Consider the following 18,264-nt stretch of genomic DNA (forward strand, 5'->3'; position numbering starts at 1 on the left):
AAATATGATGTACAACAGTATGTATCAAAAAAGCTTATTTTGTTCTTTCATAATGCATTACATTTATATTATAGACTTATGTATCATCCATTGTTTCCTGCCTTTAGATGGTCTGAATCTGTCTCATGTTGTGGTATTTGTGGATTTTTGTGGACATGGCCTGTTGTCTATCAGAGAGAATGTATACTTTAGCTGTGATTGGCAGCAGGCTATGACAGTGTGAAGATAGTGTCAGCTCAGGCCTGTGTGCTTTAAAGTGACTTATCCTAGTCTGTTTGTACATATTTGTCTGTGTATGTGTAGATGGAGGCCTGTACACATGTGTGTTTGTAGTGATGGATGTAGCTCTGTGATAGCTTGTATAAGGCAGTGACTGTTAAGATAGATGTGGAGTTTTGATGGCCAGTGTGTGTGTATGTGTGTGTGTGTGTGTGAGTTATGATGGTCCATGCAGCAGATGGCACAGGTCTGCCCTGACAGAGCTGATGAATGGCAGATGATGTCATCAGGGCACTGACAGGCACTGGTGGCTGATCGGAGGAAGTGAACAGGAATCTGCTTTACATTTGGGCCCCAGAGGACCCAGTGTCTGTTCAGTATCCAAGCTCATGTTATTCACTTTCAGATGCTGCTCCCATGCTCAGAGGAATAGAAAACTTTTTTTGTTTTATGTAATGAGTGCTACCTAGTGGTTGTATGTAAGTTTAAATGGTAACTGAAACAAACATAGGTTTAATCGCTATACTAATTTCATGCATGAATCAAGAACAAAAGGTGTTTGGAGCATTGAGCATTTAACCTGGTGAAGACCATGTAGGTTGAGATGTTGTCCAATTAAATTTGTCTTTTGAGAGCTAAAGTGGCAGAAAAAAAAGAGTTTTTCTATTGAGTTTGGCTTGATTGAGTACTCACCTTCAAGAATTTTCTTGATGTGCGTACAGTGATGTTTTTATTTGGAGCATTAAAACATTAGGGGCTTTAGTTTAGAGATCTAGGGGCAAAGTCTAAAGCGCATGGCGCAAAAGTATTAAGGGCATGTCCAGATCCACTTTGCTATTTTAAGGATGGAAAAATTCAATTTGCACTGTGACGCATGGTCTAACAGGGTTGTGCTTATTCTTTTATTGAGTTATGGGTATGTTTTGAGCAAAACGTGCATTAAAGCAATGAGGCATTTGCTATTTACATGGCGAACTTTGTAAGTGGAAAAACTGAATGCTTCACTAGCGAGAAAAAAGCTAAACAGACCATCTGCAGCGCAAAGATAAAGAACAAGCCTCCTCCATTTGGCCTCTTTACTTTCTTTTTACTTTTTACTGTTTACTCCTTGACTTTCATGAATAAGGAAACGGTGTTGTTTGCACTCCAGTGAAGACATCCATTTGCCTACATATTTAATTTGTTTGTTAAGTGCAAATATCTGTTTTAAACCTATTACTAAATTAAGTTCTAATATCCAACAAACAGATAAATGAACAATAATAACGAAGTGTGGGGTTGCATACATTCAAACACACGTTCTATTCTTATGCCCTATATGGGGATGCATGCATCTCCAAAACCTGACAGATGGATAAATCTAAAAAAATTTTAATAAAACAAATATAAATATGGATATAATAAATAATACTGCTGAAAATAGTAACAACATTATAATAAAAATCCTAACTGTCATAAATAAACTGAAAAATGCATAATTGCACCTTATTGCTCCGGGTGTATGATAGGGCTCTAGAAGTGTAAAACAGCTTTTATTATTATTCCTTTTTTATAATGACTATTATGCAGTCTTACAATGATTTACAGAAGATATTCATTAAAATGTAATTCATTGTATCATTAATTTATCCACCATACATCTTGATGAATTAAAGACTACTATCATTTTTCATATTTGTTCACTGCCTTTCAAACTGCAGTATAGGTTTTACCCATCTGTCAGCAAAAATGTTTAAGTCATTAAACATATAGTAAAATATATACTTCAATGCATTCAATTTGAAATAATTATATATTTTACACTGAACAGCAATGGAACATTTCTTCAATTTTTTTTAGTTATTTGAAACATTACAGTAGACATTTTACATGCAATTAATGTTATGTTACGTATACATTGCTGAAATTGTATGATAACAGCAGAAACAATTTTTATTGCAGTTTTCCCATAGCTGAGGGTCAAACAGGTCTAGAGCAACTGAGAGGTCATGGTTTTCAGTTCCAGGAAACACATACTGTTAAAATATATTGCATGCATTGTAAATTGATTTTGATTAAAATGTCTGCCACATGTATAAATGTAAATGTAATGCATATTGATTGCAACATAACTGTTTACAACACTATAAATAGCTTTTCATTTTTTCATTATTTTTTTAACATAGGGTACTTTAAATTGCTTTCATTTACCATACGCACGATGTTTAACAAGTAGACATGGTGATTAATCTTGGAAAGCTGTTTTGTGAAGACATGCTGCAGACTTTACAGTGCTCTTCCCAGCGTTTTCTCTCCTTATGACATTCAGCAAGAAGTCCCAACGGACTAGGCGATAAAATATATACTCTTTAATGTGCCAGCCCCTGTTTTTATTTGTCTGGCAGACATAAAATCCTTTTTCTTTTATTTCCAGAGGGTTTTAACAGCCGCCCCACCTGTGACATTTTACACCTGCACATTTATGTGTCAACCATCGACTGAGAGGAAATAAATGATATTTATTTTACTCCTCTGTTTTCTTCTGCTGCGCTCCTTTTTGAATCTAATCCAATCATATTGATTTTTTATGCACCGATTCCTCCGAGGGTTTTAATTCATTTGCCCAAAATGGCATTGCCAGTCTGCTGAGGGGGCGGCAGTAGTGTTGAAACATGGTCAATGAGGGTTCACCACCTTGTGCCATATGGCCTTTGTTGAGAAGCCAGAGCCCTTGATAATCTCAGCTTGCCATATGCATCTGCTTGAGTGCCGTCTTTTCCTATCACAGAGTTTTAGCGCCATATGGAACGGGTGGGCTTTTTTCTCCCAGCATATCTGTGCCCTCCATGCTACCGAGAATATATGCTTTCCAAAAATGCAAATGACCCTTTTTTTCTAGAGGGGCTTCTCGTTCTATCTTTATGTAAAATCTCCCAAGCATTTATAGTGGCTATAAATACAGAAGCATCAATAATAGAGTGCCGTGTGACAGTGACAGAATGGGCTATCAATCATATGTGCTTGATTGGGCATGCTTGTATAGATGTTAATTTTACATCTCACAAACAATCTGGGTGTATAAACACCAATTCAGGAAAATAATGATTTATTTTACAGCGCAGCACTACATGGAGTGTGTCGTCTGTTGTGCTGAATGTGTATGTTTCTGTCTGTTTGCCACCAGAAGAAATTCCCATGTGCACGCCGACAGCCAGAGACAGCTATGAGAGACTGTCGCTGGCGGGGCAGACTTTACCTCCAGGATTCCCCTCACCCTTCCTCTTCCCTGATGGCCTGTCGTCTATAGAAACCCTGCTGACTAACATCCAGGTGAGAGACTTTGCTGTCTGAAGGTCTATAGTGGAAAATGGTACATCATGTATAGTCTTTCTTGAGCCATTTCATTTCCTTGTTAATTCATATGATTTACTAAATATTGAACTGGCAATATTCAGACCAGTGACAAAGCATAAAATGCTGAATGGCAAGTGGACATTTGTTTTAGAGCTGTGGTTTTCAACATCTCTGATGCCAAACCCAATCACCCATATATATTTTAAAATTAATAAATAATCATTTGAGTATTGCTATGTGAACACAGAACGCCAAATAGATACATTTAAAAAGTATTTGTTTCGTGACTTTCTGAAATTGAATCAGATTTCTAGTGGAAGTATTTGACCACAGTGACTGACAAAATGGTCAGAGTCTGTGCTTCAAGGCAGTCTATACTGGACAGTTCGAATTTCTGGTTTGTGCTCAAAAAATTTTTTTACTGCATGAAAATTGGTTAATGGTTTATAAATGGATTAAAACTAATAATACATTAAAACAAGAATAAATGTAATTAATTGCCATGCAACTCCCTTAAAACACAACATAAAAAAACTGGTTTGGGATCAGTAGGACTTTTAAATGTTTTAAAATAAGCTTATTCTACTCACCAAGGTTGCATTTATTTATAAACTACAGTACAAATGGTAAAATTGCGAAATGTTATTGCACTATAAAATAACTGTTCAAAAGTAGTTTATCATTTAATTTAATAATTTGTTCCAGTAATTTTAAAGATGAATTTTCAGCTTCATCACTCCAGTCTTCAGTCACATGATCCTTCAGAAATCACTCTATTATTATTATTATTATTATTATTATTATTATTATTATTATTATTATTATTATTATTATCATCATCATTATTAATGGTAATTGTAATAAAAGCAATAATGCCTTGAGTAATATTTTCATTTGAAACTGCATACAGTAAGAAGGCAGTTATTAAAAATTTTCATGAATATTTAACAATTTAACTTTTTTTTTTTTTTTTACACTTAATAAATGCCACCTTCATGGCCAGAATCCTTTTCTTAAACAAAAAAAACATGAAAGAAATAAAACTGTTTCCAAATTTTTGACCAGCAGTGTATATATATATTTATACACACTGGCATTTATATTTTACAGTACATTATTTTATTAAAATAAAACAAAACAAATTGATGCTCTTGATGCCAGTTCTTAAAAACAACTGATTAAAAATGGTATGCTGATTATACACTCTTGCAAATAAAGAATCTTTTTTGGCATTGATGGATCATAAGACTTTTGCATTCCACAAAAGATTATTTTATAGCTGAAAGGGTTCATAATACTAATAAAAATGTTCTTTACTCTAAGATAAACGGCTCTATTAAGAACTGCTCTTTTTCTTTGGAGAACAGCAAGTTGTTGATTTATGGCATTACAGTCAAATTGGAACCTTGTTATTTTAGAGTCTATATTTTGAATGAGAATGTACTGTAGGGAGACCAAGACCAGATGATACCATTCTACTACTAGTTAAAGTTTTTCAACTGTTCTAATATCGGCTGAACAATATGTCATTTAAGCATCATTATTGCCATACTGTATGTGTATGCACACTAGTCCCATTGCAGGGTTACATTATTTATCAAAGATTAGAAGATGAAGATTCATTCATTCATTCATTTTCCTTCGGATTAGTCCCTTTATTGATCAGCGGTTGCCATGATGAACCGTCAACCCAGTAATGGAAAACACCCATACATTCTGACATTCGCCCACACACATACACTATGGCCTATTTAGTTTATCCAATTCACCTAGTTCATGTTTATGGACTGTGGGCGAAGCCGGAGCACCCAGAGCTAACCCACACAAACACGGGAAAAACATGCAAACTCCACACAAAAATGGCAACTGGACCAACCGACACTTGAACCAGCGATCCTTTTTGCTGTAAAGTGACAGTGCTAAACACTGAACCACTGTGTTGCCCAGAGATGAAATATTGTGAAATATTATTGTTAAAAATGTTATTTTATGTTTGACTGTACAATATCTATACTTGAATGCTGCTAGACTCCCGTTTATTTAACTTCTTATTTAAAATGTTTGATCTGTCGTTTTTATATATGCTTGTAATTTATTATATCTTATGCTGATGCGCTGCATAAAAAATACTTTATTATCCCGGTCGATGTAAATTAATAAAATCTTGTCAAATAGAGCTATTCAAATCATCTGGTGAAATTATCGCAATATAAATCGCAGCAAAACAAAATATCTCAGTATTAGATTTTTTCAATATCGTCCAGCTTTAGTTCTGATATATTTATCAAAATTAAACAAACTGCTAAATGAACATTCAAATAAACCAAACTCAAAGTCTAAAATAAACCATGAGTGAGTATATTAATTCCAATAAAACATCACTATCAGTGGCAGCACGCTTTCCTTTTGATCTGTGGCAGACGTTGGTTGCTATAGTAATGTTTTATTTTAGCTCACTGTGGACTGGCCAGATGACAGATGTCATGATGTTATCATGTCTTGTGTCATAACACAGTAAACAGCAGTGATGCTCAAGATTACACATAATGGAAGGAGATGGCACAAAGAGTTGTTTATCACAATTTATGGCAATCTTAAGCCGCCGCTTGGAAAATATAGTGAACGGATGGCGATGTGCAGTGATAGTATCATCACGCTTGAGATGAAGTCAAACATTCATGCAGTAAGAAATATTTATGCTCTTCACGGATAATCATTTAGCACACACTTTAGCTCGCAAAAGAGAAAAAACACAAACAATCATATACAAGTCAGTATTACTGGTAACGTAATTACTGGTAGTTTTTATTTCTTAATGAACAGTGATAAAAATAAGAAAGATATTTCTTTAAAATGCTTTGAATGATCATATTTTATTTGAAATCTGGATGAAATGTTTTCAGTCCTTAATAGAGTAAAATAAAAATTACCAAAAACATATTAGATTAAAATAATTTGAAAAGGGCCTTCTGAAAATTTTCTTCTAAAGTGAGCATTTTTCTCAGCTTTCTTTATCTTTTTGTTTAATGATTTTACATTAAATGGAATGCAAACATTCTTTAAAATAAAAGTGAAATTATTTAACCTACACACAGGATCCTGAAAAAAAAAACATATATATATATATGGATGGATGGATGGATGGATGGATGGATGGATGGATGGATGGATGGATGGATGGATGGATGGATGGATGGATGGATGGATGGATGGATAGATAGATAGATAGATAGATAGATAGATAGATAGATAGATAGATAGATAGATAGATAGATAGATAGATAGATAGATAGATAGATAGATAGATAGATAGATAGATAGATAGATAGATAGATAGATAGATAGATAGATATAGATTAGAATGTCTTTATTGTCAATTGTTATTGGCAATTAGGTTTACAGCAATAGCCGACAGTTGACAGCAACAAGTCACACTCAACAACATAAAATTAACAGTAAAAAATAACAGTAAACAATAAAATTAGTCATGGAAAGAGAAAAAATAACTTAAGGCTTGTTTAATGACCGAACTGCAGTTGGAACAAATGAATACAAATATCTGTTGGATCTTACTCATCTAGAATAAGTATACCTTCTGCCTGATGGCAGAAGGCAAAACTTTAAATAAAGTGGGTGGTTCTCGTCTGCTAAAATGGACATAGCCTTCTTTAGGACTCTCACCTCATACACTTGTCCAATACTATTAAGATTTATGCCCAAGATCTTTTGAGATTGATGAACAACTTTTGAAAGTCTGTTTTTACCATAGCAGCATATTTAAAATATGCAAAAGTTAAAAAAGACTTAAAAGAAGAATAAAATGTCCCAAGAAAAGGTCTATCCACAATAAATTTATTTCCAATAAATTCCTTCTAAATTCCTTCCACAATAAATTCCTACTTTCTCAAGTAGAACAGTCTTTGATTTGCCTTTTTCAAAGATAAAATTAATGTTGGCCTTAAAGTTCAGTTTCCTCATCCAAAATGGTGCCTAGGTATTATTACTTACTCACTATCTCAATAGCCGTACTGTTTATAGTAGTAGTGGAAGCATTAGAAATAGAGTTGCGGCAAAAATCAATACGCATTTCTTTACTCCTCATATAGAGTAAATAAATATTACTCAAAGCCATACCTAATAAATTTCAATTTTCAGTTTTGTTATAATAAGAATCAACTCTTTAACTTCATACCCTTGATTCATGGAGATGTCAAAAAAAATTTTAATATAATACTTTTTTCTGGGTACATCAAAACAAATGCATAGCCGCATAAATTCAGCACGACTCCCTTGATCACCACTGTTGGTTGTCATGCAAGTAAAACCCAGTCAGAAAGATGAATGTAGTTGATTAACACCGCCTCTGAGACTAATGATGTGGGTACAGTATGGGGAGTGAGAGGTTTGCTCATTGCTCTTGTGATATGGCCATCAGATCTATCGTGCCGCTTTCGGCCCCATTGTTAATTAGCAGGACTCAGTTCAGTCAGTCATCTTTAATCATGATTTCAGGGTAATGTTTTGATTGAACATTCACACACAAATCAACAAAACGAACCCAAGCAGAAAATTGAGATAAAGCAACTTAGTCTAAATTGGGGTCATACGAAGGAACAATTAGTATGATATAGCCCATTGCATTTGGCTTAATTGCATGCGTACAGGGAATAATTGTTTTGAAATGGTCACCGCACCGTTTGTGTAGAAAATGCCTCTTTAAGTGTTGTTTTGAGACAAGCAGCTGTTTGATCTTTCTTATAGAACTTGCTACTGAAGTTTAAAAGTCCTATATTCGATCCATGACATTTTATGACATTTTGCTGTCAAGACATGATACTGTAGGTTTGGACTATCTAGTATTTTTATGTTATGATAATCACTGTTTCTGATTATGCAGTTTTGAATCCTCCTGTAAAGTCTTGTGTCATGAACAAGAATATTTGTTAGACTACACATTGCTTCCCAAACAATTATGGCTTGCCATCTGTGATGACATGCATGATGTCATAGAAAAGGAGAAACTAGAAGTTGACTTCTATAAGACTTTAAACAAACAATGGCTACCAAAGTGATATTTTACATACATATATATGTATATGTGACATGATATATATATATATATATATATATATATATATATATATATATATATATATATATATATATATAGGTCTGTAAGTTTAACGGAAGATCTTATTTGGAGATAGTTTGGGCGTGTTTTGACCAAAGTCACTGCACATTTTCATGTTAAATATTTTTTAGCACAAATGCTGAAAACATTGTTTATTATGCTGTTTTTCTGTGACTGTCTAAAATCTGCAATAATGTACCACACAACAGATCTAAGCATCTGAAAACTGCCTCAAAACCCTCCCAGCAGGTGCATGACACCAACATAATGTCAGATTGACATTGTACCCCAACATCTTGGGACATTGCATTTTGTTTAAAAATAAAAACCAAAACCCAACTTCGGACAGACAATCCATTTTGGTTACTTCCCAAAGCAACCTAAAAACAACTAAATATCAACGTCTAATGATGTTACAGCGTAACGTTGTGTGGATGTTACCACTATGACGTCTATCAGATGTTGGATTTTGGTTGCCATACCTGACGAATAAATGTCAGTATTTGACGTCAATATGACATCAGTTTAAGATGTTGGCTCATCGTTGTATTTTCTTCACTTTTTCCAACGCAACCTAAAATCAACCAAACATCAACGTCATTTCAGGTTGTTATTGGACGTCAAAATAACGTTGTTCTTAGACACTGGGGACCTAAACCTAACCTAATATTAATATCTTTTGACATAGTGTGTCTGCTGGGTTGCTTCTAAATTAAATATCAAATGTTAATTTATTGGTGTTTTGGATTTATTGAAAATTTTAGAATTAAAAATGTATTTTTTTTCTTTGATTATTTTAATTGATTTAAATTTAAATGTATTCATTTATTATTGTAATTTTTTTATTAATTAACAAAAAAAAGTTTGTCTGTCCATCACTGGCTTTCATCGTATGGACAAAGACAGTTTCTTCAATATACTTTTTAATGTTTGAATGTTTAAGTGGCACCACTCTAGCGTATAGTGAACCTTTCAAACAGTTTCTTGACTCCTGAGGAGGTGTGTAAGGTGTGTTTGTCTCCTGCAGGGTTTACTGAAGGTGGCGATTGATAACGCTCGTGCTCAGGAGAAACAAGTACAGCTGGAGAAAACGGAGCTGAAGATGGAGCTGTTTAGAGAGAGAGAGCTCAGAGAAACCCTGGAGAAACAACTGGCTGTCGAGCAGAAGAACAGAGGTGTGTGTTACTTTAATGCGTACACACACACACACACACACACACACACACATTAACACCACATGCCGTACGCACAATTTATTTTATCTCTTATTACCTTGAATTCTCAGTTCTAAAAAAGTGATGATAAGGCCCAATTTCAGAAATTAACTTTTTCATTAAGGAGCTATATTTGCACTTGTGAATCATATTTATTAGTGCCTATTTTTTTTCTAGTCACATTAAAAAATATACATCTATTTATTTCAAGTGCTTCATTTTAATCAGCTCATTAATGCACATTCTCAGTCTGACTAATTGTGTTGAGAATGTGTTACATATGATATTAAAACAACAGTATGTTATGCAATAAAATAATATTTGACATATTTTTACCTAAATGTAAGTGCTGCTTACCTGCTTTGGGGAGTTTTTATGATATTTCTGTTTTACCTAGGCAAGCAAAATTGCATTACTAGGTGGTTATTAAAGCAATAACTAATAAAAGCTGAAATTTAACAGAACTTTTTTAAAATGTTCTCTTTTTGTGCTCTTATTTTGAATTTTGTTCTTTTTTTAGATTGATTATACATGTTAATTTCTGACTAGTAAAAGTTATTGTAAAAGTTATCTTTTATGTACAAAAATTTGGTATCAGAGAAAAGTTAAATAGTTTTATTCAGCAAGGATTGCTGTGAAGACATTTGAAGAGATTAATATTATAAACAAGCAAATATATATATATATATTTATATAACAAGCAAATATATATATATATTTCAAATAAGTGCAGTTTATTTATAAACTAATTTTAAGAGCATCACATGCTTATGATTTACCACATCCAGTTTAGAGCTGTAATTGGGTCGTAAAAATTAGGCCCGACAGAATTTAGCCTAAACCTGAAAAGTACATTTTGATTGACAGCTTTTTAAAAATGATTATTCAAATGTGCACATGCACACAGCTTAGTTGCCTTTTTTCAAAATTGAGTCGTTTATATGTGTTTTAACATCATTTATTCATAACAAATTGATAAGCTACTTAGACGTGGGAACAAAGAAATAAAATAAGTCCTCTGTAACATTGTAAAATCTCTGCACTCTAAATTACTGTAGGTACATACACTTAGCCTTAAAAAACTGGCCTACACACCAATAAAAATAAGTCTTTCCTAACAAATTAAAATAAATTCTAAATTATGATGGGTATTTGGCAATAACAAAATTAAGATAAAGGCTCTGCTGTTTTGGGTAGAATTGTTTGTTCATCTTCCACTAGTCAAGAACAACCATTTCATTTTCCATGACAGCAGTTTCAATGTAGCGAGTGACCTCATCATTTTCCTTGTCAGCTTACTGTACATTTTCCCACTCAGCAAAATGAGCTCTTTTTGACTTCTCCGTCATCGTTTGTTTCACCTTTTCAGGCATGGGTTTTAATGTTGCAACAAACAATTTGATTACTTTCTCGCGCTAATCGAAATGCATCACATGACTGTTCATTTATCGCGCAAGCCCGAGCCTAGCCTGAACCCATCTACAATGATAGAAATTAAGCAAAGACCTTCAGCTGTAATCCAGCCCCACATTAGCTAATCATGATCCTCCAATCATATGATTCCTAAGTTACTAATAAATACCACAGTCTTCATTCCACATGTTATCTTCGTCTGGAAGAAACCCATCCTTCCTCTTCTTCTCCTCCTTTTTACTTATAGATTGGGTGGCCCAATGGTCCCACAGCAAGAACACCGTCGGCTCTGGTCCTCGCCGGGCCAGTGGGTGTTTCTCTGCGGACTTTGTATGTTCTCCCCATGTCCGCAAGGGTTTCCCCCAGGTTCTTTAATTTCCTCCAACTGTCCAAAGATATGCATCATACGTAACAGACTAAGCAAATGGACACTTTGTCTTCTCAAAGTAGTTTACCTTGACCACTTCAGCTAGGAAGTTTCTGAGATCTACCTGTGCTCATTCTGGGCTCAAGGACCCCTTAAGCTCAGGTCTCTCTTCTGGGACAGCATGCCAAACAAGCTAATGATAAATCATCAGCTAAGTGTGAACTCTCGAAATGATTTGTTAAAATGCTGAAAAACAAAATGTATTAGATATATCTTCTACTGTGTTAACAATAAAAATTCAAATTGAGCACCAATTTGGCTATTAGGCGATTCCTGAAGTATCATGTGACACACTTCATTAATTTTATTCCTGTTATGTTTTTACTTTTGATACTATAAACAACCACCCACGACAATCTTAATGATGAGTTTCACAAAGAGCAAACACCATGTTTTTATTTCTGAAAATGCAGGAATCTCTATAACAAGTGAACTTTAATTCATCATTTTAATGCATAGAGCAATTAGTGTAAAAGTGCAATAAAATGACCCGAAAAGCCGTGCTACAAGCTCAGTTGTTAATTACAAGCACACAAAAAAGCGTACAGCCAAAGTGATAGAGACAAGGTCATAAATCGAGCAGAATGAGGCATATTCACATTACGATCGATACATGAGCACATATTGATTATGCGCGCAGAAGTGCTTGTGGGAATACAGTATATTACCGTAACTACATACATAGACAATGAGTGCATTAGAAGCATATACAAAGCCTTTATTCAAGTGAGTGTGGTTAAACTCGCGGAAACATGAATAAGTCATCTATGTGGTAAATGTTTCTAAATGAGCCACAATATTTCTCCAGGGAAAGTCATGATTGGACTGCAGATTGATAATAGTTTAGCTAATAATTTTCAACTCTCTTTGAGATTAAAAGTGATATGTGCATTACAGATGGCCTCTAGTTACAATACTCTCTTACTGTATAACATATAATTATAAACTACATTTTGACATCAATAAAAGATTTAGATTTTTTTTTCTGCACAAAAGCAATGCTATAAATGCAGCTTAATAGTCTCATGTTCTATGTATTTATCCTACATAATGAATCAAATTGAGCTTATTAAGCCAGTTTCACAGAAGGATCCTTATAAATGTGCCCACAGCCCTCCAGCATTCTTCTGTTTAATATTCAGCTCGCCTCTTTCCGTTCCTTTTTTACAGAAAGTTTCCCTTAACCCCGTCTCATTGGCATTTTAACCTAGGTTAATCCAGGTTATCGCTGGCTCAATTATTTCACTAATGACACAGTCAATTTCTCATTGAACAAGAACAGTTTTTCTTTTTTCAGCTGCAACTTTTCTATGAATTTTCCCCTCGCCGAGGGAGTTTGAAAATTAGCTCTCCTTCCTTTGGTCCTCAATATTAGATGTGCCGCCGCATATGACTGGGGTCCTTGACTGCTGCTTTTTCTGTATTCTTTGCGCACAGCGATCATTCAGAAAAGGTTGAAGAAAGAGAAGAAAGCCAAGAGGAAATTGCAGGAGGCGCTGGAATATGAGTCGAAGCGACGAGAGCAGGCGGAGCAGACCCTGAAACAGACATCACCTACAGAAAGTCTCAGATCACTCAATGGTGAGACATTTTACTTAAATAGTGTGCATAACTGCAATGTAGAGCCGGTTTGTTAGTTGCCTGATGAGTGTAATCTGATGAAATATGCTTCTGTATGTGGGAGATAATATACTGTATAGGAAGGCAGTCATTTTTACTAAATTAATGCTTTACGTTAATGCAAGACTTGCAACTATTACACAACAAAAAAAACATAATTTATAAAAAATTATTTATCATTAAATATAAAGAACTTCATAAATACTTTCTGCAGAAATAAGCTCAAATAAAATTTGAGAACATTCAATTATGAGCAATACATGCCAATTATGACCAACTCAATACAAGCAATACAATGTATTTTTAAATATTAAGATCCCAGATATGATTCAAAGATTTCTGTTAAAGCTTGTTAGCATTGGTTAACTAGTTAACATGTCTTAACAGATATTTTACAGTCTTGGCCAACTCTTATTTCAAAATGATCAAATAGAGCTTTTGTACCAAACTATTATAATGTTTTCATTAATTGAAATAATACTTATATAAAATAAGATATAAATGTTAGATTAAAACATAACCAATGAAGTCAATGAAAAAAAGTTAAATAGTAATGTTTCTATAATAAGTATGTGAATAAAAAACTAAATAAAAAGCACATTATCAAATTGCAATATTTAACCCTTATATACTGTTGGGGATGTTTTCATCCACTCTGGGGTAATTGTGAGTAATAATTTGGCCATAACTCTTTCTTTGTTTCAGCTATCAGAATGATTTTTGGTGACAAATCTTATTTTGACACATATTTTGAGAATAGGCTCTATGATAAAATCTTGGCAAATTTATTACACATTTGTTATGTTCGGTATGAAAACATCCACTACAAATAACTGCTGTAAAAATGCATCTGATAAATATTTTTTTCTAAATGTTTTGCTTAAATCTGTTAATCAACCTTTGTCCTGATCAAAACTACTAAATTGCTTAGAAAATTGTAACTCTTTAATTGCCAAATTCATCCATCATGTCAGTGATTTCGTAAAAAAAAAATCTATTTTCAATATAAAAAGTAATTGAGGACTGTTTTCTTACCTTTGATCAAAGTCATCAACATGACCTTTGATGCATTGTTTTTGATTGATTTTATTTTTTTTCTTCCTAATTTACTCTTTGTGGCTTTTTTACCCCATTGACCTTCATTATAAAACTTTTTTTTATTATAAAACAATGACACCATATTATGGTGCATTTTTGATTGTTGGTGGTTTTCCCTGTTGGAAAGAGGTAAAATTTGTAACTTTTACTGTTGATCATCAGTTTGCATTGTTAGCCCTTTAGATAGACCTGTGCAAAAGCTTAGTTTCTGGATTTATATAGAGTATTACAACAAATTAAAGTGTGTGTGTGTATGTGTGTCTGTGAGTGTGTGAGAGTGACATTCGTGCACTTACCTTGATGTATCTAAGAAAATCTAAATATGCATCTCAGCTCCCAGACCTACATGGAATAAATAAAAACAAATACTGTGTATTTATGCACCATAAATGTGATTATGGTGTAAGTCAATGGGGCACAAACCAATAGTAAATTGAGGAGAATGGAAATCTAACATTGCATCAAAAATGAAAATCTGACAATGCATCAAAGCCAATTGACATTGAAAGACAGTAATAAAAGGTAAAAAAAAATCCAGTCCACAATTACTTTTTAAATTGAAAATACATCATTTTGTGTGTTTTTTCACCAATCAGTGACATTATTTGTGAACTTAAATAAAAATTTTACATTTTAAATTAAATGAAAGTTAAAATCCTGTAATGTTTTAAAACTGTTTTGCAGTAGTTTAATTCACAATAACAAATGGGTAGTAAATTTGCACAGTAGTTAAAATTAAAACTCAAAATTCAAAATGAATTTGTTTTCAAATATTGTAAAACACTTTGATCTGATGGCAGTTTATTTTAAAGATTTAATCTGAACATAAAAAAAAACTAAATTAGACAGAAAAATAAACAACAATAATAAATTTAATTAAACACACTTCCATAATTATTGATTTATTCACAATCAGACAAATATACTAAATATATATATATCCCCCAAAACAAAACCCATTTATTTATCTTATACTCCATCATGCTGCCATTCCTAAGGTTACTACAATGTATGTACACCTTAATGCATGCACTTCAAAAAGAGATGCAACATTAATAGTATAAAAGTACTAAAATAATTTAGAATTTTTTTGATAGAGCATATTCTATATTGGCTGGATCTCCACCAAGCTTTGCAAGAACCATAAGATAAGCATAATATGTGGCAAAGTTCTCTGTTCAGTATTCGTAACACCACCCAGTCATTGGCCAAATTTGGCCCTGACCTGAGCGACCCAAGCACATCCACCCTCCACCCATCACCAAAGACGAGGCTTGAAAAAACTTCCCTAATTAAGCGCAGATGTCATGGATGTTTAATCGTCATTATCTTTTCATTTCGCCAGACTCGTTGACCCAGGAGATAGAGACTGACCGCAGCAGTGGCAGAACAGATGCTGAGAGGACAATACAAGGTACGTGTTTTTGAGGAGACTATAAATCTGAGCTCAGCTTCAGTATATGAGGTTCGCTTTAACTCGGCCTGCTGTTCATGCATGCAGCCGGCCATCTGGGCCACAGACCCTACAGTTCAAGAGGAAGGTCAAGATCAGTGGGATCTGTCAAAAAAACATCTTTAGACAGGAAAAATCACGCAAACGTACAGTATGACAATATCACGGTCTGCTGATTCGGAGAGCTGAGTGTGTGAGGCAGTTTGATAGGATATTAAATGAGGAACATGGAGAAGATTAAACTTTAAACAAGCCCACTGAGTCAATTAAAATTCAACTTTTGTTTTGTACTTTTTACCAGCAGGGATATATTAAAGGGATGTTATTAAAGGGACAGTTCACTCAAAAAATGGATATACTTTCATCATTTGTTCAACACAATGTCGTTCCAAACCTGTACGACTTAGAAAAATGGATGTTCAATACCTCTCGTCTCATTGTTCTTTTGTACCAGACATTAAAATAGAGGCTTTTTTTGTAAAAGTGCAATAGGTCTTATACAGTTAAAGTCAGAATTATTGACCCCCCTGAATTATTAGACCCCCTGTTTATTTTTTTTCCCCAATTTTTGTTTAACAGAGAGAAGATATACAGTGCTCAGCATATATGAGTACACCCCTCACAAATCTCTCACTTAAATTTATATTTTCTATAGTATGTTTAGTCAGTACTGAAGCCAAATCTGGAGCTAACCTAACAAAATAACTTACAATAATGGTTCAAAAATTAGCAGACCAAATTTATACCTTAGGGAAAGATATTAAATAACGTTTTCAAAAACAGCAAAAATCAAGAAAAACAAATAATATGTACATTTTTGTTGACATGTTGTAGTTTTTTGTTTTATTTGCAATACTTTGCATGAATTTATTTGTATTTTTCTTTCCATTTCTAAAGATGTTCTGTGACTAAAATTTTATTTTAATAAATATATCTGTTTAATAAATCTGTTTTGATCAAACGCACCAATATATATTACCAATATTCATTGAGAAATGGATAAAAATATTCATTTTCAAAATGGGATGTACTCAATTATGCTGATTAATGTATATGAATGTGGATGCAAGTATTTGGATGTGAACATGTTTACTGACTGTCATGGTGAGTCGAAGTTCTCAAATGAGCCTGTGTTATTTAGTAGTTGTTATCTAAGAACAACATACCTTGTAATGTCGAGACTGACCAATCAGAATTAAGTATTCCAGGCAGCTGTGTAATAACTAATGTTAACAAGTATTAATTTCATTTTCATTGTTGGTTACTTTTAACTCTTTATCTAGCGAAAAACCATACTGTATGTACTACAATTTTTGAAATTAATTACAATTTAAAGTGTCATGTAAAGTGTTCACTAATACTGTATAAACAAATTTAACTGAATTTACTTGTTTCAATACTAGATGAATCATCCTTTTGAATGAATCTTTTGAACTAATGGTTAAAAATATAATTCTAACAACTTAACTTAGCTCTCTTACCTGTGCTTTTAAAGAGCTTTAATTTGATTGCTACCATATATGTCATTGTTTATACATGAACTACAAACTGTTATCCCAGCTCTTCTGTGATCATTTTAATGCTTTTAATGTTGATGTGTGTAATTGAAAAGACTGTTAAGCAAGTAGTGTCATAACTCTAAGACAACTTCTCTATCTTGGTCAAACGCAGATTAGGTAGTTCGTTGGGATTTCATTTACAATGGTTTCTAGATATACAGTTGAAATCAGAATTATTAGCCCCTCTTTGAATTTATTAATATTATTATTATTATTATTATTATTTATATTTCCTGAATTATGTTTAACAGAGCAAGGGAATTGTCACAGTATGACTGATAATACTTTTTCTTCTGGAGAAAGTCTTATTTGTTTTATTTCGGCTAGAATAAAAGCAGCTTTTAATAAAAAAAACATATTAGGGACATAATTATTAGCCCCTTTAAGCTAATTTTTTTAGATAGTCTACAGAACAAACCATTGTTATACAATAACTTGCCTAATTACCCTAACCTGCCTCCTAATTAACCTAGTTGAGCCTTTAAATGTCTTTTTAAGCTGTATAGAAGTGTCTTGAAAAAGATCTAGTCAAATATTAGTGACTGTCATCATGGCAAAGATAAAATAAATCAGTTATTACAATTAAAACGATTACGAGTTATTAAAACGATTATGATTAGAAATGTGTTGAAAAAAATCTTCTCTCCATTAAACAGAAATTGGGGAAAAAAATAAACAGGGGGGCTAATAATTCTGACTTCAGCTGTATGTGAATCACAGATGATGATATGGTGACTCATTGATTAGCACTGTTGCCTCACAGCAAGAGAGTTACTGGTTTGAGTCCTGGCTGGACC

General features: G+C 33.3%; 1 protein-coding gene across 24 annotated transcripts in view; it reads left to right on the plus strand.

The window, feature by feature from the left end:
- The window catches only part of dachd (dachshund d), a 245,459-nt gene that overhangs the window by 219,497 nt on the left and 7,698 nt on the right, over nucleotides 1–18,264 (plus strand). For 18 of the 24 annotated variants that reach the window (XM_087267117.1, XM_087267115.1, XM_087267109.1 and 15 more), the window contains 4 exon segments: nucleotides 3,383–3,528; nucleotides 9,711–9,858; nucleotides 13,175–13,318; nucleotides 15,801–15,869. In XM_087267117.1, the coding sequence (XP_087123243.1) occupies nucleotides 3,383–3,528; nucleotides 9,711–9,858; nucleotides 13,175–13,318; nucleotides 15,801–15,869 (507 nt within the window). 24 annotated transcript variants of the gene reach the window in all.

This window comes from Danio rerio, chromosome 9 (assembly GCF_052040795.2).
Source record: "Danio rerio strain M-AB ecotype USA chromosome 9, GRCz13ab, whole genome shotgun sequence".
Classification (NCBI taxonomy): domain Eukaryota; kingdom Metazoa; phylum Chordata; class Actinopteri; order Cypriniformes; family Danionidae; genus Danio; species Danio rerio.